The sequence below is a fragment of the Bos indicus genome, chromosome 1, assembly GCF_029378745.1.
Source record: "Bos indicus isolate NIAB-ARS_2022 breed Sahiwal x Tharparkar chromosome 1, NIAB-ARS_B.indTharparkar_mat_pri_1.0, whole genome shotgun sequence".
Classification (NCBI taxonomy): domain Eukaryota; kingdom Metazoa; phylum Chordata; class Mammalia; order Artiodactyla; family Bovidae; genus Bos; species Bos indicus.
The window spans coordinates 82119860-82145561 of NC_091760.1; the positions used below are offsets into that span (position 1 = coordinate 82119860).

The 25702-nt window shown below is 41.0% G+C and overlaps 1 protein-coding gene across 3 annotated transcripts in view; it reads left to right on the top strand.

The window, feature by feature from the left end:
* Positions 1-25702, top strand: part of IGF2BP2 (insulin like growth factor 2 mRNA binding protein 2) — a 171207-nt gene that overhangs the window by 111638 nt on the left and 33867 nt on the right. For all 3 annotated transcript variants that reach the window (XM_070790571.1, XM_019958454.2, XM_019958453.2), the window contains exons 3-6: positions 17277-17325; positions 18288-18339; positions 21273-21336; positions 24339-24611. In XM_070790571.1, coding sequence (XP_070646672.1) covers positions 17277-17325; positions 18288-18339; positions 21273-21336; positions 24339-24611 — 438 coding nt within the window. The remainder of the gene's footprint in view (positions 1-17276; positions 17326-18287; positions 18340-21272; positions 21337-24338; positions 24612-25702) is intronic.

Here is a 25702-nt window from a genome sequence, read left to right on the forward strand (position 1 = left end):
GCCAAAGTATTGGAGCTTCAGCTTCAGCATCAGTCCTTCCAATGAATATTCAGGACTGATTTCCTTTAGAATTGAATGGTTTGATCCCCTTTCAGTCCAAAGGACTCTCAAAAGTCTTTTCCAACACCACAGTTCAAAAGCATCAGTTCTTCAGCACTCACCTTTCTTTATGATCCAACTGTCCATATATGACTACTGGAAAACCCATAGCTTTGACTAGATGGACCTTTGTCAGAAAAGTAATGTGTCTGCTTCTTAATATGCTATTTAGGTTGGTCATAGCTTTTCTTCTAAGGAGCAAGCGTCTTTTAACTTCATGGCTGCAGTCACCATCTGCAATGATTTTGGAGCCCAAGAAAATAAAGTCTGTCACTGCTTCCATTGTTTTCCCATCTACTTGCCATGAAGTGATGGGACCAGATGCCATGATCTTAGTTTTCTGAATGTTGAGCCAGCTTTTCACTCTCCTCTTTCACTTTCATCAAGAGGCTCTTCAGTTCCTCTTCACTTTCTGTCATAAGGGTGGTATCATCTGCATATCTGAGGTTATTGATATTTATCCCAGCAATCTTGATTCCAGCTTGTGCTTCATCCATCCTGACATTTCACATGATGTTCAGTTCAGTCGCTCAGTCCTGTCCAACTCTTTGCGACCCCATGAATCGCAGCACGTCAAGCCTCCCTGTCCATAACCAACTCCCGGAGTTCACCCAGACTCACGTCCATCGAGTCAGTGATGCCATCCAGCCATCTCATCCTCTGTTATCCCCTTCTCCTCCTTCCCTCAATCCCTCCCAGCATCAGAGTCTTTTCCAATGAGTCAACTCTTCGCATGACGTGGCCAAAGTACTGGAGTTTCAGCTGTAGCATCATTCCTTCCAAAGAAATCCCAGGGCTGATCTCCTTCAGAATGGACTGGTTGGATCTCCTTGCAGTCCAAGGGACTCTCAAGAGTCTTCTCCAACACCACAGTTCAAAAGCATCAATTCTTCGGCACTCAGCCTTCTTCACAGTCCAACTCTCACATCCATACATGACCACAGGAAAAACCATAGCCTTGACTAGACGAACCTTTGTTGGCAAAGTAATGTCTCTGCTTTTGAATATGCTATCTAGGTTGGACATAACTTTCCTTCCAAGGAGTAAGCGTCTTTTAATTTCATGGCTTCAGTCACTATCTGCAGTGATTTTGGAGCCCAAAAAAATAAAGTCTGATACTGTTTCCACTGTTTCCCCATCTATTTCCCATGAAGTGATGGGACCGGATGCCATGATCTTCATTTTCTGAATGTTGAGCTTTAAGCCAAATTTTTCGCTCTCCACTTTCACTTTCATCAAGAGGCTGTTTAGTTCCTCTTCACTTTCGGCCATAAGGGTGGTGTCATCTGCATATCTGAGGTTATTGATATTTCTCCCGGCAATCTTGATTCCAGCTTGTGTTTCTTCCAGTCCAGCGTTTCTCATGATGTACTCTGCATATAAGTTAAATAAGCAGGGTGACAATACACAGCCTTGATGTACTCCTTTTCCTATTTGGAACCAGTCTGTTGTTCCATGTCCAGTTCTAACTGTTGCTTCCTGACCTACATATAGGGTTCTCAAGAGGCAGGTCAGGTGGTCTGGTATTCCCATCTCTTGAAGAATTTTCCACAGTTTATTGTGATCCACACAGTCAAAGGCTTTGGCATAGTCAATAAAGCAAAAATAGATGTTTTTCTGGAACTCTCTTGCTTTTTCTGTGATCCAACAGATATTGGCAAATTCATAGTAAATTTTAGGAAATAACACTATACCTTCATAGTAAATTTCAGGAAATAACATTGTACCTTCAAAATCCAGACACCAGAGATTATACAAGAGTAATCCTGGTACTAGTGAAAATACAAACATAAGGTGCCGGGGACCAGCCCCGGCTGATCCAGGGTATTCGAAGGAGAGACGGCGTAGGCGAGGATCAGGATATAATAGCTTCAATTAGATATTAATTAAAGATATAAAGAGTAATAGAATAAGGATAGCTCAGTAGGAAAATTCAGTGGAGAAAAGAGGCTGAGTAGCTTGGTTTACGCGGGAGACCAATAAAACTTCAAGACAAGAAGTTTGCACCACTTACGTAGGCCGCAGGCGTCCTTCCGTTCTCCCAAAGGAGAGGAGACACTGAGGCCTCCCCGGTCGGATCTTAGAAGCCCAGGCATAATTAGTAAGCATGGTGGGTTCCGCGCTCCAGATGGAGACTCAACCAGAGAAAGAGAGAGAGCGACATGGGGAGACCAGTATTTCGAGAAACTGATCCCAATTCTTTATTTTCCAGAGTCTGTTTTTATACACTAAGATGTTATACAAAAGTCACGTGGGGACAGCAGTCCTGACTTTTATTAAAGTCAGGTGCTTCACACAAATGTATACAGAGGTCTTAGGGGTGTTACATCATCTTCTGGCCAGGGGGGCCTGCTGACAATTTACGACCCTCTCCTTGTGACAGCGGTCAGTCAATCAGGACACTTATTTCTCCAGGGCTGATTATTCTCAAAACAGACGCCACCCAAGTAAAGTTACATTCCTACAGGGTGAGGGTGTAGTGGGTTTTAGCTAAGGAAAGAATTTACTTAGCCTAAGGTCTAACGTGATTAATATCAAAGGTTAATACTTATTTCTTCTATATATTCATTAATGTGTGTAAGGGCAGGGGATGTGGAGACTTAGCAACAAACATTGGCTCAACAAATGAAAAACCCTTCACCAATACAATTTCTAATCAGCCCGTTATACTTATACTAATAGTTTTCTAACTTCTCTAAAGAACCTGTTTTTAGAGGGTTTAAAGCATCTTGTGCCTCTCAAGGTTGGGAGGCTGTGAGCAATCACATGTGGCCGGACAAGCCTGTCAGGCAGGCTAGAGAACCTTCAGAGGAGTTTGTAGGTTAAAACACTCTTATCACGCCCAGGAATTATTATAAACTGGAGCCCTAAGTTAACTCCTTCTCCGAAAGAGGTGGTGGGGGACAGCCCCCCGTAAAGTCAGAGGTGTAGGTAAGAGCACAAAGTAGTAAAGTAGGCAGGCTCTGGTTATGGGGGTAGACGCTCGAGGATTTCCAGGGGGACTCCTGAGGCTCGATCCCGCCTTTGCGTATGTCGAGCCTCCTTCCTCATGACCTTTGCCATGGGCGGAGTACCTCACTCTGGCCCCCAACATCAAGGCTTTCTCCAATAAGGTAGAAAAGAGAAGAAACGGGATAAACTGTGGCTTGTAGGGGTGGGTTGTGATACAGGTAGAGTCACAGATCCACTTTTTTGGATTGTAAGCCATTCTGTTTATAAAATACTGTGGAGATTCAGCTAACTTATCTATTGGGTTGTTAAAAATTGTGATGCAAACAAAATGCAAGATTTATTGGGATGGTTTTTTTAAAATTCAGTGTCTGTTTGTAGCCTAAGGAGACACTTCTTTCTGCTCATTCCCTTCTCTTTGTGATAGTTTTGTTTTGCTGCCAAAATAAATGAATCTTGGGTTTGAAAAGAAGCTTGTCTACCTATAATCTTGTCCCAGCTGCCTCCTGTCTGAGGCATTAACCAGAGAGGTTCAGTGACTGGCCCAGTATCTGTCCGTTAGCTTGCCAGGGCAGAGCCAGGATTCAAACCGTGGTCTTCTGTTGCCATCTCAGCACATCTCCATCTGCTGCTTGCAGTGTCAAAATAATGGTGGCCTTTGGTAGCAATGAAATATTTTACTAGAGCTGGGAGCAATTATTAGGTTAGACAACCCAGGGAATACATTTAAATTTATATTTCTTCTTTAATCATTGTTCTCCTCTAAGAAATCAAGGCCTCATGGGGATGTCCCTGGTGGTCCAGTGGTTAAGACTCTGAGTTTCCCACGCGGGGATGTAGAAGGTGCCAGTTTGATCCCTGGTTGGGAAACTAAGATCCCACATGCTGTATGGTGCAGCCAAAAAAAAAGAAATCAAGACCTCATGGACATTAGTAAATAAAATTGTTTGCATTTCCACCAGTATCTGTGCTTAACTATTACAAACTTTGTATTTCCCACCAAGGAACACAAGCACTCGTACTTCAGCACAATAAACAAGGTGCTTTTAAATGGAGAAGAATAATCCGTCGGTTTGCCAGTTGTATGTCTTAGCTTCCAAAATTTTCCTGAAATGGGACCTTTTGAGCCTGAATCCACAGGTGACATCACTTCAGAGTTCTCCTAGTTCAGTGCTGGCTCTCTGCGACGCCTTCTGATTGGTTATTTGGTTGTGACTCATCAGGTGAAGTCAGAGCCACTCACATTTCTCAGGAGAACCAGGCACTGGCTCTCCTGGGCACATCAGGACCCAAACTGGGGAAATGAATCTGAGGGTGCTGTGCTTCTGTCAACATCAGCCTAATGCCTTCACGTGTAGGGTGCAGCACAGTCTATGGAGCACTTTCTCATAATTCCCTGGGATTCAGTGAGGGACAGAGGGGCAGAGAGGGCAGGCGCTGATCACAGTCCTAAGAAGGCTGGGACTCCGTGAAGTTAGAGGGAGGGCACGGACTGAACTCTCTTCCCTCCTCACTCACGCTGTAGAAGACTGAGTTCCCAGCAAAGAAAGCAACAGGGTCGACATAGGGGGCAACTGTGCACTGCTTCCAGGGAAGGGAGGAGAGAGAGGAAAAGAAACTTGGAGCTGTGGGAGCAGGCCCTCCCAGGGTCACCTGCAGAGCCAGGCAGACTGTTCACTTTTATTCGTGTCTGGTGTTGACTGCTACAGGCGGTTTCCCATGGATGAGTCCTGCTGGGACCCACCCATAATGATGCTGGTTTGAGGAAGTGATGAAAAGTCTGGAACCAAGTGAGACAGATGCTCTGTTTACTATCTTCGTGAGACAGGGAACTCAGAAGAGAACATGAATCAGCAGCTGGAAAGAATTCTCTGTTTAAGTGTCAGAGATGTTAGCCCTGTTGTGCACGTTCATTCATTCCTCAGATTTCCTGAGTGACTGCTGTGTCCTTGTCACCTGTCAAGAGCTGTGGATCTGCAGGGGGTAGGGATAGGGTGTGCATAATTTGGGAAGGATACAGCTAAGGAATCTTGCATTTCTGTCAGCAACACTAGAAATTTTTCTCTAGGCAAAAGTCTGGTCTTTCAAAACTGGTTATAAATTTGTATATTTTTGCAGTTATCGCCCTACTAGTTTGTCTTATTTCAGAATTGATGTTAAGAGATCTTAAGGTGAATCCTCATTAAGATAATGAATCCTTTTAAAAATAAGAGTAGTGTGATCACTGACCTAGAGCCAGACATCCTGGAATGTAAAGTCAAGTGGGCCTTAGAAAGCATCACTACGAACAAAGCTAGTGGAGGTGATGGAATTCCAGTTGAGCTATTTCAAATCCTGAAAGTAGATGCTGTGAAAGTGCTGCACTCAATATGCCAGCAAATTTGGAAAACTCAGCAGTGGCCACAGGACTGGAAAAGGTCAGTTTTTCATTCCAATCCCAAAGAAAGGCAATGCCAAAGACTGCTCAAACTACCGCACAACTGCACTCATCTCACATGCTAGTAAAATAATGCTCAAAATTCTCCAAGCCAGGCTTCAGCAATATGTGAACTGTGAACTTCCTGATGTTCAAGCTGGTTTGAGAAAAGGCAGAGGAACCAGAGATCAAGTTGCCAACATCCGCTGGATCATGGAAAAAGCAAGAGAGTTCCAGAAAAACATCTATTTCTGCTTTATTGACTATGCCAAAGCCTTTGACTGTGTGGATCACAATAAACTGTGGAAAATTCTTCAAGAGATGGGAATACCAGACCACCTGACCTGCCTCTTGAGAACCCTATATGTAGGTCAGGAAGCAACAGTTAGAACTGGACATGGAACAACAGACTGGTTCCAAATAGGAAAAAGAGTACGTCAAGGCTGTGTATTGTCACCCTGGTTATTTAACTTATATGCAGAGTACATCATGAGAAACGCTGGACTGGAAGAAACACAAGCTGGAATCAAGATTGCCGGGAGAAATATCAATCACCTCAGATATGCAGATGACACCACCCTTATGGCCGAAAGTGAAGAGGAACTAAACAGCTTCTTGATGAAAGTGAAAGTGGAGAGTGAAAAATTTGGCTTAAAGCTCAACATTCAGAAAATGAAGATCATGGCGTCTGGTCCCATCACTTCATGGGAAATAGATGGGGGAACAGTGGAAACAGTGTCAGACTTTATTTTTTGGGGCTCCAAAATCACTGCAGATGGTGACTGAAGCCATGAAATTAAAAGACGCTTACTCCTTGGAAGGAAAGTTATGTCCAACCTAGATAGCATATTCAAAAGCAGAGACATTACTTTGCCAACAAAGGTTCGTCTAGTCAAGGCTATGGTTTTTCCTGTGGTCGTGTATGGATGTGAGAGTTGGACTGTGAAGAAGGCTGAGTGCCGAAGAATTGATGCTTTTGAACTGTGGTGTTGGAGAAGACTCTTGAGAGTCCCTTGGACTGCAAGGAGATCCAACCAGTCCATTCTGAAGGAGATCAGCCCTGGGATTTCTTTGGAAGGAATGATGCTACAGCTGAAACTCCAGTACTTTGGCCACGTCATGCGAAGAGTTGACTCATTGGAAAAGACTCTGATGCTGGGAGGGATTGAGGGAAGGAGGAGAAGGGGATGACAGAGGATGAGATGGCTGGATGGCATCACTGACTCGATGGACGTGAGTCTGGGTGAACTCCGGGAGTTGGTGATGGACAGGGAGGCCTGGTGTGCTGCGATTCATGGAGTCACAAAGAGTCGGACAGGACTGAGCGACTGAACTGAACTGAATTTATATGCTATCTTTCCCAGTTCATTCATCTGTTTTTAAAGTTAGCTGTTTGACAATAAAATAGAAATGAATTTTAAAAGGAGAATTCTCTTGCAGTCCAGTAGTTAGGACCCTGTGCTTTCACTGCTGAGGGCCCAGGTTCAATCCCTGGTCTAGGAGCTACGATTCCATAAGCTGCTTGGCATGGCCTAAAAAAAAAAATAAAAGAAAGTTGGCTGTTAAAGTTCTTTTAAAAGTTTCATTATATTAAATCATGTAATACTAGCTCTAAGAGCTAATGATTTTCCTTTTTATATCAGCATTTTATGAGATATTGAAGACCTTCACAGATTTGTTATTCTTTGTATGCTATGAACTGATTTTATTTTTTTGTTAGTGTTGTGTGAGAAGTTTTTTCTGACTCCTCCCAATTTTGAGACAGAACTTTCCCTCTGATCTTATTTTCTCCAGAGCTCCCCTTTGAGAAGGGGAAGAAATCTCAAGGATTAGGTACTAAGGGGCTGTGCTGGCTGAGAAGGAAAGGCACCCGTTTGTGGCAGCGCCTGTGTCCCACTGCCGTTCTGCACAGAAACTCCTGCCTCAGCTTTAACTTCCCCACGCGCTTAGAAACAAGGATCGTGTGATGCTCTTTACTAGCCGCAAGTACTGTATAAGGATACTGTGCAGAAACAGGCATTAAAGGACATTGGGTTCATGTCTAGCTAAAACCCAAGAATATGATGAGGAAAAGGCAGGAATGGCCTTTTTCCTTGAGGATTTAATTGGATCAAGGGACCAATTAGACATGGTAAACTACATGTTTTATTGAAATTAATTAGAGAGTTCTAGGGTAGGAGGTCAGTGTTGTCTTTGTTTGCTCCCTAGAATATAAGCGGAATAAGGGCATTTTTGTTTTTTTCCCCACTGTACCCCAGAACCTAAAACAAGTGTTTGGCTATAGTAATAGATGCTTAGTGAACATCTGTTAAATGAATATGAAACAGTTTTTTATTTAATCTTAGAAATCATCCTATTCCCCCAAGTCAGATAAAATGTCCAGTATTTAACTTCCAGTCAGAACATGTGGGTATGGTGGTATGGATTGCTCGTGGTACCTAACCCTCAGCATGGGTGGCATGTTCCTTTTGTGTGAGATGGTGGATGCTATTGATGTACACGGTGTGGAGAAGCTCCTTCACAAGGGAGGACCCTTCCCTCCTTTCTCTGCTTACTTGGGATTTAGAGCTATATTAGAGATTCACTGAATTTTTCTTAGTCATCCTGAGCATAATGAATAAGATCAAAGTCTATCATAACTGCTGTGAGTAGTTCCTTCTTTTCAGAAGTAAAATGACTGTTGGTTTATCACTCATTCCCAGGCATTGAGGACTCACAGCTTCTGGCTTGAGTTTTTTTTAGTTGTGAAACTGTCTCATCAGTGTGTCAAGGCACGCCATTGTGCTTGTCTTCAGGGAAGAGACACCACCTCCATATGAGTCACTCTAGTCCAATCACAGGAAGGGTTTGCAGTGGCCACTGTGCCGGGAACAACCTTCCCTGGTGTTTTCCCGTCAACAGCCTGTTGCCCTGGGCTGATAAGCATAGACTAGAGTGAGAGAAAATTGACTTGGTTGAAGACCAGTCAGTGTCTCCATGAATCACATGTTGTTCTTCTAGTTGGAACACAGACTATGGGGTGGAGAGGGCCAGGAAAAAGAAGCCAGCTGTCAGCAACACACACTCCTGGTGAATTCACTGATGCTGAGTACCTGCTCTGTTCCAGGAAATGGACACAGGAAAAAAGATGCAGGTAAAGGAAGGAAGAGGACAGATTTGAGTGCTGTTTGGAGAACTCAGGAAATCAATTGACAGTGAATTGAAGAGATGCTGAAAGGATGGCACAGGTGTTGGTGATGAGGCATGTGGCTCCCTTTGCCTTTATAAAGATGGTTTTGTATTTACCCTGCGCCACACAAGGATAACATTTATACATGCAGATTGTAATTTGTCTTGCATCAGGTGTATATATATATATTATATATATATATATATAATATATATATATATTAACCTGGGCTCAAAATATGATGTGTAAGTATTTGGTTTTACCCAGTTATTCTTAATTACAGATAATAAATTGAGGGCCTTATAAGGGTAACTAATCACTTCATTAGAAACACAGCTTGGTTTTGTTAACTGGAATATTCATCACAGCACAGTTCTTTCACTTCTTGCATGAAAAGCTATAAGCTGGCTTTGAGATCTTTCACTCAGTCTTACCCTTCAAGATCTCATCCTCCTGAATCCAGATTCATGTTTATACTTGGTCACATGTGAAGAATGTCCTTTACTTCTGAGATTCCATTCAGCAATCCATATTTCAGGGAGGGTTCTCAAACTCTTATCTGTGAGGTTCGGCACAGCACTGACTGGGGCCAGTGATAATGAGCAAAGGCCTACTAGGCTTGCAGGTGTGCACAGCTCCCAGTCCTGCACCAGGAGAGCTATCAACCAGGGGTCAGCTGATCCTGTGAAGGAGTCCGTAGTTAATACTTTTAGTGCCCTCTCTAGGGGGCATTTATATTCAGCAGATTCTTCTGAGAAGCAAAGCTGCTGCTGCTGCTGTTTAGTCAATTGCTAAGTCATGTCCTATTCTTTGGGACCCCATAGACTGTAGCCTTCCAGGCTCAAGAAGCAAAGAATGAGCCACTATATTGAAGTTTGAGGTGGACAGTGAGAGGGAGAACCTAGAAATCTGTTCCTAAGACTCATTTTCCCAGGATTTGCTTGAGTTGGCACATCTTGTCCAAGATTTGTTGAACTGAAATATATACGTGAAATTTAAGTTTTGTTATTGGTGGTTTAACAATACCAGAGTGACATTTTAAGAGCAAAGACTTAAACTTATAGACCATAGTCAAAAATATTGCTCCCCAGCTGTGAGACTGAGCAAGGGATTCCTCAGTACCTCAGTTTACTTATCTGAAAATGAGGATACCAATCTGTACTTCACAGGGGAGTGGTGAGGCTTAAATGGAATGCTCAGCACCCATGGCTCAAGCAGTAAAGATTCTGCCTGCAATGCAGGAGACACAGGAGACATGGGTCTCATCCCTGGGTCAGGAAGATTCCCTGGAGGAAGGCATGGCAACCCACTCCAGTATTCTTCCTGGGAAAATTCCATGGACAGAGGAGCCTGGTGGACCATGATCCATGGGGACACAACCGAATCGACTGAGCACACGCGCACACACACACACACGGCATAAGTAGTGGTGGTTTAAGGGAAAGCTTCTGCTAAAAACAGTGATGAACATGTTGGGTATATCTCTGAAACATTAATAAACTCATCAAATAATATAATTTGGAGAATGGGCAAGTGTTCCATGAAGCCCATGGAGAAATTCTGGTAAAGCTAGAGCTAAAATTGTTTCTCTGTATCGTCACAAAATGAGTTAATGAGGTGGTTTGGTAGGTGGGAAAGGTGGTATTATCTGTAGGGAATTGTACACAAACTTTGATAAAACTGGTCACAGTTTTTCTATGTCAAGTTTTTTGGTTTGCGGTTTTTGTTTTTGTTTGCTTGCTTGCTTTTGCTTTAATTTACTAAAGATGTCTTTGATAAAGAAAAATAAGTATTTTCTCTGAATAAGTAAGATTTTTGGTCTTCCTTCAGTTCAAATATTTCTATTTACCACTACCTCAGTAAAAGAAGCCCCCTTTACAAAAACTGAATATGAATCAAAAAAGAGATTTTAGATATTGACTTCCTTTTTAAAGAACTAAAATAGTGAGCCTCTGAGGAATGTGATTATCTTCTTCACCAGAACAGTATATGGCGGTTTCAGTCACAGTCAAGCATACTGATTCCTTTTAACAGAAGATGATTTTGATCTTCCTGAAAGGTTTGTAGAACCCTGCTGGTGGAGTGAAACTCAGTGGTCGTTTAATGCAGGTGGTACTGGTTGTACCTGACCCACTAGGGGGACTCCTTCACTCCTTGCCCAGGAGTAGCAGCCTGACCTGTCTTCTCACCAACATATCATCATCTAATCATTGCACTGACTCTTTTCTTTTCTCCTTCTACCTCTTTCAAGAACAATGAAGAATCCTTGATGTTTTTCTCAATGGGGAAGTCTAGAATTGTGTTGGCAACCTCTTGAAAAGTCAAGGCCTCTTTGGGAGGTAAATGAATAAGTTACAAGGTCTCAAACTATTGCTAATCATAGTCCCTGATTTCTTTTCTGTGTCGTTCAAGTAGTGGACTTTCAGGAGGTCCTTTCTGTGAATTCTTATGAAGCATGAGTGTATTTGGGCCACTTGGGGGTTTATGGTTTGGTGGACATAAGTTTATAGACCAAGGGAATTTACTGGTTTGTAACTGCAGTTCTTCTGGCTCAAAACCCTTTGCACCACAAAAATACCTGACTTAATCCTTTTATGATTTGGCCCATAATACTGCTAATATTCACAGGGACTTTACTCTGATCACGTTTTTTTCTCCATAACAAAAAAAACCCCAAAGCCTTTTTCACTTTTTAACAGTTTTTATTTTGAAAGCCTTTGGTTTTCTAATAACTTATGTTTATTTTAAGATTCCATAGAGACAGAGGCAATTGTTCTTAATAATTTAGTAACAAAGTGACTTTAACAGTTCTACTGACTTTTTGAAATCTTGCCCTGTGCCCTGTGTGTGTGTGTGTGTTTGGGGTGGGGGTTACTTTAAAAGACAGCTGAGTGCTGTGTAGGAGATTGGACATGGCTATCACCGGTGATTCATTTGCTTCCCTGATTCATTCCTAGCCTAGGTCCTAGTTCAAGTTAGCACAGGATGTCCCTTGTACAAAATGTCCAGAGGTTTTAAGGAGAACTTTCAGAACTAATGAGGAATGGGAAGGAGATAAAGTGCCTCAAACACTAATGAGGGCAGGGGATGCCGAGGAATCTGACATAGCACTAGAGAAGGAGGCGTGGCCGAGAGCGCTGGTGGTTTCAGTCTTGGCGCTGCCGCTGTCCTTGGAGTCGGTTAGCACACCTGCCTCTAGATAATGCACATTCCATGGTGCTTTGGATTCCTTCCAAGATGAGGACCATGTGTCATCTGATGGAGCTCAAAATTGCTAGGAAACAGATGGGACCTCATTGGGTAGTATCTGTCATTGAACCCCCTAAGCACTCTTATAGGATCCTTTTTGCTTCCTCTGTTGCTTCTCTTGCCTACAGTTTTCCCAAGATCTTCTGATCCTTAGCTCACCTAATTTTCAAATGGAATCTGAGATCCTGTGAGGTGAGTTTCCACAATATATGTTAACTTTCTTCTCTACTGTGGCCCCTCCGCATGGTTAAGGCATGCGCTAGAGTTCCCAGTGTGGTTGATCAGACTTGTGGTTAATTGACCAACTAAAAACTACAGCATTATCCACTTCACATGCAAGCAGGCGTTACACACACACACACACACACACAGAGGTTTGGGGTGGTTCTTCAAAATCACAGAGACACCTTGACAATTAAATATGATTTTACTTCTCCAGCTGATTGCCCAGCTATTTTAAGCAATAGATTTTACCATACAAAATAATTCCTGACAGGTCCTTGAAATTTGTAATAATGGACATCTAGTTTTATCTCAAATTCACTCAGAGCTTTCTATTTCCTCTAGGCATCTACAGCACAAAGATAATAACATATTCATAAAAAGTATCCTGCTTCACTTATATGTTGAAGAGCCTTAGAAGAGCTGCATTTAAGTTTCTTTGTTTAGTTAAGATTTGATTGTCTACTTGTGTTTTTACTGTTGTCACCAATCACCTAGAATATAGAATCCATCAAAGTGGACAGTTCCCTGGCCAAACAGGAGCGTTGTAGGGCGATATTATTCTTTTCCTGGATGTTGTAGAGGCTGAGCTTCTTGCCTGAGTAGAGAAGAAAAAATAGAAGCACGTAAGACACTTGACTTACTTGAATATAAAAGTGGGAAATGCTGAGTTCCTGAATCCTAAAGCCTTGGGGAAAGAGCCTGTTTGTCTGTATTGATGGTTTACCTGCAGGTCTTATTCTGCTTTCAGTTAAAATTTTTAAAAAATCAAACTCATGTTCCTTACCGCCTTTGTTTACTCTTGTTTTTAAGGAAGACTGGGCGTGTTGAAGACTCAGACCTGGCACACATATAAACTACAGGTGTGACAAATTATTTTGGGTGGAAGGGTAAGAGCCCAAAGTTAGAGCATTTCCTGGGGCAAGAGATTTTAAAGATACGGAGATGGAGAACAGGGCAGGAACAGGGTCATGAGTGGGAATTTGGACATGGTGACAGTCGTTCAAAGAAGACAGAAGCAACCAGTCCTGTTTCTGTTTCAGAAAGTCACTGGTGGCCGAATGTGGGGTGGACGGGAGAGGAGAGAAACGTGAGATGGCCAGCAGGCAGCTAGTAGCTGGCTGTAAGTGTTCTGGGGGGTGGCGAGGATGAGAAGATATGTCAATTATGTATATGTAGAGAAGCTTGATTTATAGTATAATGGAACTATGATATTATTCCTTTTTTGAAAAAAGGATTAAAAAACTTTGTTCTTCAATCACTTTCCTAAGTTATTGTATAAATTTGGCTTGTTTGCGAGCAGGGCACGTTTTTATGGATTTCAAGGGAGAAAGATCCACGTATGTTGTTCAAGATGGAGCCAAATGCTGGGTTTCTTCTCTAAAGAAAAGAGGGGAATGAGGTCTTCCCTCTCCTCTTTACTCCCTGACAATGAAGGAAAGAACCTGTGGGGCTGGAAGGCCCACAGCATCGTAAGTAGACTACAACCAGCAACAGCAGTGCTTTCACAGCCCCTGGAGCTCCCTGTCCTCCTTCTCTGCTGTGTGCTTGGCCCCTGGCTGGACAGGAGACCAGTAAACAAGAAGCCTGTCCTTGAGGAAATCTCCAGTCCAGAGAGGGGACAGTGCCAGCAGATAAGTAATTACAGCATAGAGGGAACTGTTATAAAAACTTAAAAGTGCATGGAAACCACTCTTTTCTGGAGATGCCCTGGAATTGTCTGCAGATGTGAGCTGGGTTTTGAAGGGCACACAGAAATCCCTCCCAAGGGAAAAGGAGTAGGGCATTCCAGGTACCCTGACGAGATGACCAGTGTCTAGATGATGCCATGGGAGTTAGCGGATCCCAAAGATCCTGGTCACTCCTGATCTGGAAACAGTCTCTCAGGGTGTTTTCCCAGGTGACCTGACTGAGCTCCAGGTGAGCAGGTTCTACTACAGTGAGCTCCATTTCCCCTTATCAATTCTCAGTTCTTCTTCTTTCCATCCTGGTCTAAGGTTAGAGATGAGACTCACTAACTTTTTAGAGATGCTTTCTCCCAGAACCCTGCTTAATGAACATTCCACTTACTCAGCTGATTGCCTGATGTGCAGTCCTGACGTGACATATTATGAAGTGTCATTATTTTAGACCCATTCAGTTAGGATTTGGGATCATCTGGACTGGGTGGAATTTGATTATTTATACACTGTGAACAAAGGAGTTTGCCAGATAAATTAATCCTCTGTTAAATAAGATTCCAAGAAGGATGCCTAATGTAATCATGTAGAAAGTAAGGTGTTTGGGTTTTCTTTATTTTTTAATCAGATTCCAGGATACTTTAAAAAAAATGAATCTTGTCAATTCATGAAAGCAGCCCTAGTAGGAGTTTTAATTGTTAATTTTTTATTTTTATTTTTTTTATTTTATTTTATTTTTTTTAATTGTTAATTTTTTAAACCAATAAGACAGGAACGTATTCTCATTTTTACAAAAAGTGAACAAACCAGAACTAAAATAAAAAGTACATGTCTCATTTTGCCAACTAAATGTTTGTAGCTACCTTTTTCTTTACATATACACACATCTAATGACATGTAGTTTTGTTTTGCACTCTTGTAAAATAGGATCAGCCTAATCTGTAACTAGCTCTCATCTTACAGTATTCTAAGATGAGTGTCCTATGACCACAAACATATGTCTACTTCATTCTTTTGGACAGCTGTATAATGTTCCATATTATAGCTGTACTACGATTTACTTATTTATCTCCCTAATGGTGGATATTCAGATGATTTTCATTCTTTGTCAGAACAAAGCATTAGTATCTGTCTTTATTCAAATCTTTGTGTCTGTGCACAAGTTTCTTCCAATAGGATTTCTGTTGAATTCTTGGTTAGTAGTTGGAGTCAATGTTTATTTATACTTGGAGATAACAAAAGTATTTTTCTTAGAAATACTCAATTTTTCCTGCAAATTATGCTGCCTTTTCTATAAATAGTTAGGCTTGTGACATCCTTTGTGGAGCATTCCATGGAGCCACTGTATGGGATGGTGTCAGCAATTTTATTATAAACTCTTGCCAAAGGCAGTGTCAGAAATGAGCCTTCATAACACAGAAGTAGAAATTAGTTCTTGATTCTTTTTTCTCCTTCCTATCCTGACACAAGATTATAGAGATTCTACAGAGTGGCTTATATAGTATAGTCATTTAAGCAGCTCTGGTAAAGCATGAATGCATTCTTATTTTTAAAAAATAAGATGGAATTAGGATATGGGATCTGGAAGAGAGGGATGGCCCTCCCTTAATTTAATAAAAACAATCTGAGAAAACAGGAGCCCCTCAGATCTTTTATTGTTTGTTTCTTATTTCCTCTGCCTATGTACTTCTCTCTCTCTCTCCTTTTTCTCTCTGCGTGAATTGTAACATTGCTTTCTGTGGCTGTTGCCCAGATTAAAGCGGTGGAGAAATTTATGACTTCATAGAGCAACTATTTGGTACCTCTGATACAAAGGAGAGGAAAAGTAACGGGGGCATGCTTTGGCTGCTGCATCTCCACTCTTGCAGCCCCCAAAGGGGATTTTTATGGGATCTCAATGCCAAATCCTTCCAGTGAAATGACCTCGCCAATATTGAAATGTGATTTGTGTTTTCCTTCCAAGATCTAACGTGTAGTTCAAAGACAGAAAAATTCTTATCTTCTTGTTTCTTTTCTTTTTTCTATCTAATTTTAAAGCTTAGGTAAAAATAAGAAATGATCTAAATCAGAGTTATTAGACCAGTAAGATGTCTTGGAAAAAGAGAAAGATCTTCTGAATAAAAAGGCAGGAGAAGGATTTCCCTGGTGGTCCAGTGTTTCCAGTGCAGGGGGTGTGGGTTCAAACTCTAGTCAGAGAACTAAGATCCCACATGTATCAAGGCCTAAAAAAAAAAGGCAGAAGGTCCAATAGGGTTGGGCTAGGTGGCGCTAGTGGTAAAGAACCCACCTGCCAATACAGGAGACATAAGAGATGAGGGTTTGATCCCTGGGTTGGGAAGATCCCTTGGAGGAGGGCATGGCAACCCACTCCACTCTTCTTGCCTGGAGAATCCCACGGACAGAGGAGCCTGGCAGGCTACAGTCCATAGGGTCGCAAAGAGTCAGACATGACTAAAGCAACTTATCACACACACGAGTGCACTTTGGTGGGTCCAACTTGTGTAAAATAAATGAGCATGCTCTCTCTTGCCAGTGTATCAATAGAAAGATATTACTGTTGGGTGAAAAAAAAAACCAAGATGCAGTGAGTGTGTAGAATATGCAAATATTTCTCCAAGAAAAGGGGAAAACAGGAATGTATATTTGGATTTACTAGTATTTGCATAAGGAAACTGAAGGTTACACAAGCAATGAGTAAGACTGTTCGTGGAATGCCTCTTTAAAGTGTCCTAATTTTTGAATTAGGACTGTATTACCTACTCAGAAATAAAAAATAATTTTTTAAAAGGAAATTCTGAGGTGTTAGCAAAGATCTTGTTTGAACCCACTGTATATGTGACTTTACTTCTCATAGGTACCTTTTAGGGTAGGGTCAGTTGCAGGACCATGTATTTTGAGGAGAAAGGGAATAATCTGTAATTATAACACATATGGCAATTTAAATTCTACCTATTTTGATAGGAAATTGAAATGGTAGATTTGCATCTAAACTATTTCTTTAGCTTGTTCAGACTTCTTAGGTTTGTTCTTAATTTTTTTCTTCAAAGTAATTGAAAACTTTAAAACAAGATGCTCTTTTTTTTGTTTTTTAATTTTTAATGAACTATAGCTGATTTACAATATTACATTAGTTTCAGGTGTACAGCATAGTGATTCAGTTTTTTTGCATGTGAGTTTTTTTTCAGATTATTTTCCATTGTAGCTTATTACAAGATGTCAGGTATGATTCCCTATGCTATACAGTAGAACATTATATAATGATAAAGGGACTAAAACAAGAGGATATCATACTTATTAACATACATGCTCCCAATATAAGATCACCTAAATATATAAAGCAAATACTAACAAACATAAAGGGCAAAATTGATGATTAGCTTAAAACAAGATGTTCTTGATTCACAATCAAAACCCCTTGCCGAGGCCTTGGTTAACACATGAGAAAGTGTGGTATTAAGCCTGTTTGTTATGTCTTTGCTTTTATTTTCTACAGGAGCAGGAAAATTCAGATTCGAAACATCCCTCCTCACCTGCAGTGGGAGGTAGGCCAATGTCATTTCTGTATTTATTATCTTCCTGCTCTCTGTCTTCACTTGCTGATGGAGTAACAGGGCATTTTGTCCCTTTGTTATAGTTCCCTTTCACGTTTAGGAATTAGAGGTCCTCAGACTTCACCTTCTTCAGCACCCTAATGGGAATGATCTGCCCTGAGTTTGGGGTCAGAGTCGTCCCTTTTGTTGTGCTGGATATACACTTTGATCCCTTATGTTCTGTCTTCTCGGGAACCAAGCACCAGCAGACAAACTAAACAAAATAAATGCCTTGCTTGTGATTTTTATTCCATGATTTTAGAAAAGATTTTTACCTTTCTAAATTATGATGTGGGAGGAAATAAAATAAATTGAAAATCAATAAGAATCTAAGGTTCTCTGTTAGTTTGGGCAAGTGTTTTGTTTATTTTGAATTAATTGTTGTGAATAACAGTTAAGACATATTTTCAGAGTTGTAAAACTTCTTACAAGATTGTTACATTGAAATAAGATAGAATATGAGGAGTAGCCTTATTGCCTCAAAGACACACTGCCCCATGTTCCCCAACTCAAATGGAATCAAAATAGACTTAAAGGAAATAGAATGTTTTGGCTAACATTTTTGTTACTTTAAGGGGAAAAAAAACACTTTTTATTGTGGAAAACTTTGAGCATATACATATCTCATTGCTTCATAAAATAAGGAGATCCCTAAAGGAAATCTGATGGAAGAATGGTTAAATCTTTCAGAAAGGAGAAGTGCTTTTTGTACATTAGTCTGCTTCTCATTTCAAAAGCAAATGGGCTCCAACCATCATGAACATGATTGTTAACAATTACTAAGAACACTGCTGTGCTTCCTCAGTGAACAGACTACTCGGGAGCCAATAAGCAAATGAAAGCTCTGTGTATCTATTCATTTCTAGCTGTTTTTATGAAGACCTGAAATTCTGACAGTGAAGCTTCTTTTTCAGGTGTTGGATGGACTTTTGGCTCAGTGTGGGACAGTGGAGAACGTGGAGCAAGGTAATAAGTGCTGAAATTAGCCTGTTGAATTTTGAGAGGAATATTGCCTGTTACTTCTGAAGGTTGGGTCAAATCCAAGGACAAATAACAAGTTTAAATTCCATTGAAGCAAGCTTCCTAGAGTATATGTTTGTATATCTGCATGTATGTAAGAAATGTCTGTATCTGTCTATCCATATCTATTTTTTCAAAGAATGGTTTTCAGACTATTTTTCTTATACTCTGTAATGTACTCAAGCACTGGACAAATTGCTGTCAGGATGGGGGAAGCTTAATTCATTTGGAAGTAACTGTATTTATATCGTGACAACTTTCCTCTTCCTGATTAAGAACAACATATCCCTGATGTCTTGGACTGTTTCTCAAGGTGTAGGACTCCTACACCATTATCACCTGGAGCACTTGGGAAAATGCAGTTTCCTGGGGCTCACCATAGACAGATTTACAAAGTAGGACTCTCTGGGGGAAGAAGTCATGAAACTGTATTTTAAACAGTCACTTCCAAGTGATTTTTCTGTGTACTCATTTGAGAGCCTCTGTCCTGGGAACAGTGTTGTAAATCCCCAGAAAATGTATATTCTTTTTCCTGCCACTTTATTTTTACCTTCTAAAACATTTACCTTTACAGACTGTGAAGTCATACATAACTTAATATTCACTTAGGAAAAAATCACAGAAAATGCATTTTCTCATATGCAGTCTATCTGCTAGTATAGTTAATATAATAGTTTTTAAAGCAGTAACTGTTCAGATGCTCTATACTCCATGAATATTAAAAATATTATTATTCAGTTTCATGCTGCTGACTGCCCATCCCCAAGTTGGGAGGTAGGCCCACCAAGGTAAAGGGAAAGAGCCTGGAAAGAAGACATGATTTATAAGGATTCTGTTTTCTCAGTTCTTGTTATTTCCCTCAAATGCAAGACATTTTAGTAAGAATTGGCTGTTGTAGGCAAGATGACTTTTCAGACATGAACCTGTACAAGTTACTGGCTAAGACCATGTTATAAACTCAGGACAGTGCCATGCAAGGAAGCAATACTCCAGGCCCCTGGGGCAGTCCACAGCTCCAGGAGCACCTGTGCCCTTGAAAGCACCCAGTTTCTAGCTGCCTCATGACTGTAGGGTATAAGTGTTGGGCTGTTGTTTTGTTCTGTTTCATAGGTAATTCCTGATTCAGCAGGAAAGCATTCTGCAGGAGAATTTTAAGAATCTTTATAGAGTGTTCATGTCCAATGAAATAAAGTATTTGAATGGAGTTAGTTCAGTTCCTCCTAGAATCACAGGTCTGATTTCCTGAAGACAGATGTCTTTGAAGAACAAAGAATATAAATAAGAATGAATCTGAGACTTTTAGTGGGTAGCTTTATTCAGGAGGTTCAAACCCAGCCCCTTCTTCTTTTTTGGGTCTACAGCCTCATCTGTTGCACTCCAAAGTGTAACTATGAGACCTAGTAGCATTCAGGGTATCAGCACTGAGAGAGGGTGGTTGTGGGTGCACACGCCCTATTTTGCACTGAGAGGTGCAGTCCTTTGAGGACCTCTGTGTTAGAGAGCAACACGAACACTCCGAGGCCGAGGCCAGGACTGGCTTCAGTGTTGGTGGCCTGTATGTCTCAATGGCAGTTCCTTCCTGAGGAGTATGCACCCCTCCCCATAAGGGCCACAGCTGCTTTGAAGTTATTGGATAACAGTGACCATTAACGTTTTGGGAAATCGTATGGAAATTATTAGAAAAATCCATGTCCCCACAGATTTGAATATTTTCAGGGAAGTGGGGAGGGTGAGTATAGAATTCCTGAAGCTCTAACATGGGTTCAAAATTAAAAATCCTTGCACTAGAGGCTTTTATTATTACTTTGGAAAGCAGCTCTAGTGTGGTTTTCTTGAATTATGCTCTGCTTAATGCCGTTACTTCCAAGTCTCCTAATAGCTTAAATGTTTTAATGGAGAAGATTTTGAGTTAGTCATGTCTGTTGGTTTTGGGGAAACCAATATACTTTTGGTCTAAGTTTACTGACTTGGATGGAGAAAGTTTTGTCCTGTCTTTTGAATTCATTTTTAACACCTGACTTTGGAAGAAGATGTATCAATTATTAATCAAGATAAGCCAACTCACAACAGTGATACCTTGTTAGCCACTCTTAGAGTTTATATGTTCTCCTCTTTGGCCAAGTGGGTTGGAATTGCCAGTTTTCTTGATTCATTGTACACTGTTACTAGATTTAACTCACACAGCCGAATTCAGTCAAAGCGGAACAAATGTTGTAATAGTTCAACCTTATCCATGAACAAACAATTAAAATTAAAATGCTTTCTTATTATTTTATATATATATATCCAATTATCCAAAAATTATAGCAGATAAAACTGATAGTGGTACAGTAAATTAATGCAAACTTCTTGGAGAGTAATTTGAAAACAATCATTAAAAAGCGTTATGTTCTTTTGACCCAATTATTTTTCTTCTAAATGACACTAAAAATAATTCAGAAGAACACAAATCAAGTGGCATTTGCAACAGTAGTGATTTTTTATCAACAGTCTTCAGGGTAGCAAATACTGAGAACAACCATTTGTCAACAATTAAGGAATGGTTAGGCAAAAATCATGGCCCATTTGCTTGCTGCAATTTTATGTAGACATTAAAAATGAAAATCCAAAGAAACTGTGCATATACATATACACATGCAGAAGTGTTGATAAAATATGGAAAATACTGCTTTGAATTATATATACAATTGACTACAAATATGTATATACAACTGATTGTAAATTACTGTGAGTGCACATGAATAAAGATAGAATTCAAATAACTCTTAAGTTTGAACAATGAGATTTTTGTGCATTTTTCTCTAAGTCTATTTACATTGAGCCAGAGGGCTACAACTTTTTTTTTTTCTGTGACAATGTAGTTTTTGCTTCTTTCCTAGTCAACACAGACACAGAAACTGCCGTTGTCAACGTCACATATGCAACAAGAGAAGAAGCTAAAACGTAAGTGGATTTAGCTTATTTCCCTTTAAATCTGGGCTGGGGAATGCCAAGGGAGCTTGTCTTTGGATTCCATTGAATCCTGTGTTTATAAACCTTTTCTGAAAAGATGCAGATCGTTGACGCATCAGTAGTAGTAGTGTAGTCGCTGAGCCACGTCCAACTCCATGCGACCCCATGGGCTGTAGCCCGCTAGGCTCCTCTGTCCATGGGATTCTCCAGGCAAGGATACTGGAGTGGATTGCCATTCCCTTCTCCAGGGGATCTTCCCGACACAGGGATTGAACCCAGGTCTCTCACATTGCAGGTGGATTCTTTACCATCTGAGCCACCAGGGAATGCAGATCTTTGACACATCCATACAGCCCCAGGGAATTTATACCAGGGTATCTGTTTGTTGACTGTACAGAGATTTTTTATCTTGAAAAATGTTGAGCCTTGGCATCAAAACCAAGGTGGGAGCTGTATCTTGAAACAGTCAGGAGTAGAGGATGCCATGTCTCTGACACTGTGTCCCCTAGAGTCTGCTTTGACAACTGGAAGCCACTTTCATCTGGAGCTTTCTCCATGCACCATGAGGAAGAAACCCAAGCCTGTTTCTGTCCACACTCATTGGATGAATGCTGAAACTTCCTTTTCCCTCTATGAATATTAGAAGGGGGGAGGGGTTCACCTCTGTGACATCAGCCCAAGGGAGCACTGTCATCTTGGAGTGGTTCATCAAAGAGTGCCTGGCTCCGGCTCTTCTTCCTGTTCACATTCACCTCCTGACCCCACTCATGGCGACATTGCTTCAGTGATGGTTAATTGTGAGCTTGGCTATTAACACACATGGGATTGAATATTTTAAAAACAACAACAAAAACAAGTTCCTTTTTGTAGAAGGCCCATGAAGTGCCTGTCAGGTCATCATAACTAGAATTATGGTCACACGTGGTCATGCTTAATGGAGGTGGCATAATATTCATATTGGTTATACATCCCAGAATTAGTGTTTTTTTCCAGGGTTTCCACATCCATGAATACGTATTTAACCCGTTCTCGTACCACTGGTTTTCAAAATGTTAATTTTGCATTGAAAAAGGCAACAGTCATTTGCTGTTGACTTTTTAAACATTTTTAAATTTTATTTTATATATTCTTTTGGCTGTGCTAGGTCTTCATTGCTGCACAATTTTTTCCCTCTAGTTGTGGCAAGTGGGGGCTGCTCTATAGTTGTGGTGTGCCAGCTTCTTTTTGCAGTGGCTTCTTTTGTTGCAGAGCACAGACACTAGGGCACTCAAGCTTCAGTAGTTGTGGCTCCCAGGCTCTAAATCACAGGTTCAGTAGTTGTGGTGCCTGGGTTTAGTTGCTCCGCAGCATGTGGGTCTTCCCCAATCAGGGCTCAAACCCATGTCTCCTGCATTGGCAGGCAGATTCTTTACCTCTGAGCCACCAGGGAAGCCCTGCTATTGACTTTTGCACATGGATTTAAGCAGGACACATTTACTAACAACTCACCTTTACAGTTTTTGTCCAGCTGCTACTTAGGTAGGACTTTTGTACATGATGCTGCTACTGCTAAGTCGCTTCAGTCGTGTCCGACTCTGTGCGACCCCAGAGACGGCAGCCCAACAGGCTCCCCCATCCCTGGGATTCTCCAGGCTAGAACACTGGAGTGGGTTGCCATTTCCTTCTCCAATGCATGAAAGTGAAATCGCTCAGTTGTGTCTAACTCTTAGCGACCCCATGGACTGCAGCCTACCAGGCTCCTCCATCCATGGGATTTTCCAGGCAAGAGTACTGGAATGGGGTGCCATTGCCTTCTCTGTACATGATACTACTTTGCTGCTTTTATTGAATTCACAAAGTGCTGCTTTGTAATAAATTTGCAAACCCTATGGACTCTCTGGTGGCCCAGTGGCTAGGACGCCACACTCCTAATACAGGGGGCCCAGGTTCTGTCCCTGGTCAAGGAACTAGATCTCACATGTCACAACTGAGGGTTTGCACGCCACAACTAAGAGTTCACATGCAGCAACTAAAGACTCAAGATCCTACATGCCTCAACCAGGACCTGGTGCAAATAAATAAATATTTAAAAAATTGCAAACCCTAAATATTAACCTTACAGAATGTGGTTAATTTTTTTCACATACTGCCAAAAACGTGGAAAAAATTGCTCCGCTTCACGTATCGTTTTTAAGATAACTGTTTATCAAATTGATAAATCTTTTAAAATAATAAGTTGTATTTCTGAGACATCAAGGAAACAAATGCTCTCTGAACTGCTATGGGATAGTAAATGTTGAAACCTTTCCAGAAGGACTCTGAGCAGTACTTAAGATGTTAGAATTCTGCCTGCTCTCCATTAGGAAATTCCATTAGGAATTTGTCCTGTGTGTAAAGTTGTAGTTGCAGAGATACCCATAACAACACTATTGGAATAGTAAACGATTAGGAGTGTGTGTATATATATATATAAAACAATAGAGAATATGTTGCAAAAATGATGGCAAATCAATAGAATGTTAACCAGTAAAAATTAAATTTCAGGATATTTAATCACTTAGAAAACTAGAGTATTAACTATTTTTAAAGGTTATAAAGTAGTATGTTTGGTATTAATCCATTTGTATAAATAATAATATATTTAAGAAAGACATAGGATGGACTAGGATGGTTTTCTCATTTGTGCTTATCTACTGCTGGATTTTCAGCAATAACTATATTACAGTTAAAATTTTTGAGTCAATTTTATGCCGATATTTACAGAGTTTCTGATACAGCCTTAAGTGGTTAAAAAAGAAAGCAGGACAACACATTGTATATCAGGCCAGACCTATACTTGGTGATTACTTGCTAACCACCCTCTGTGAAAGAGCAGAGACGGTGTGTGTTTTGCTCACGCTGCATCCTCAGTGCTGAGGATGGCACCCTCGTAGGCAGTTAGCAAAGGAGGGTGAGTGAACTGGTCCACTGACCCTGGACTGTGGGTCTCTAACAAATCCCCTGCTGCATTTCAGAGCCATCGAGAAGCTAAGCGGGCATCAGTTTGAGAACTACTCCTTCAAGATTTCCTACATCCCGGATGAAGAGGTGAGCTCCCCTTCGCCCCCTCAGCGAGCCCAGCGTGGGGACCACTCTTCCCGGGAGCAAGGCCATGCCCCTGGGGGCTCTTCTCAGGCCAGACAGATTGATTTCCCGCTGCGGATCCTGGTCCCCACCCAGTTTGTTGGTGCCATCATCGGAAAGGAGGGCTTGACCATAAAGAACATCACTAAGCAGACCCAGTCCCGGTACGTGCCTCCGGGGCTTCCTTTGCTTCCTTCTGAGGGGTCCCCTGAGTGCTGGTGGGTCCCGGCCATTCCCAGGTTGCTATTGCTTGCATCAGCAGTGGGGGGCTGTGCTGGATGGGACAGTGGCTTCTTTAAACAGAACTACTAACAGACTAACACAGAACCCAGGGCCTTCATGAGCTTTTGTGCCAGTGTCCTAAAGGTCATACCTGAAACACTAATAATTCATAAAAAAAGGTACTAATGACCTCACAGTCATGAATTGTTCTCCTAAGCTCTCTGATGCCTGTGAATACATCTACATATTTTTAAAACAACAGAGGTATGGGGCTGAACTTTATGGGATCCTAGAACCCACTTACCTTAGCTCTCGCCTCCTCTCCTGAGTCAGAGCCCAGGGTGATAGTCATTCTTTGAGACCACCTAGGGAGTCTCAGAAACAGCTTCATAAAGGCAACGGGTGAGTCACTGCTACGTTGAGTAAGAAAGAAAGTACATTATTAGCCTTATGTTTAGTCTTCTGTCTGCTTAAGGAGACTGACTTGGTAGTTGGTAGTAGGAGTTGTAGTGGATAAAGTAACTTGTGAGGTTGTTGATTTTTGTATGTTCCTAAGACCACAGCATGATAAAATGAACAAAGCACAGGACTTGAAAACAAAGACCCTTGTTCACATTTTCCCACTTAATAGCTATATAAGCTTAGAAAAATTTAAGCTTTCTGAGCATCAACAGATTCTTCTATACTCTAGGAGTAGTGTGAGAATTAGGACAGTCAGACAGATTGAATGAAATAATTATTGTGAAAGCACTTAAATTACAAAGCACCAAATTACAAGTATTAGTTATTTATATTCCTAATGCATTTTTCTCAGGTTATTGAGGGTTTTATAACCTGAAAGAGGAAAAACTGTTTTCTTCAAAGTGTCTGAGTTATTTCCAAAAAGTGGACAATTATGTGAATCCCAGGGTTTATAATCATAGGAGTGAAGTGATAAGATAGTAGTCAGAGGAAGTACTATTGATGTTTCTTTTGTTTTAAAATCAGTCCCCTTTTATTCCTGTAAGTCTGCTTCCCTGAGAAAGTGATTTTT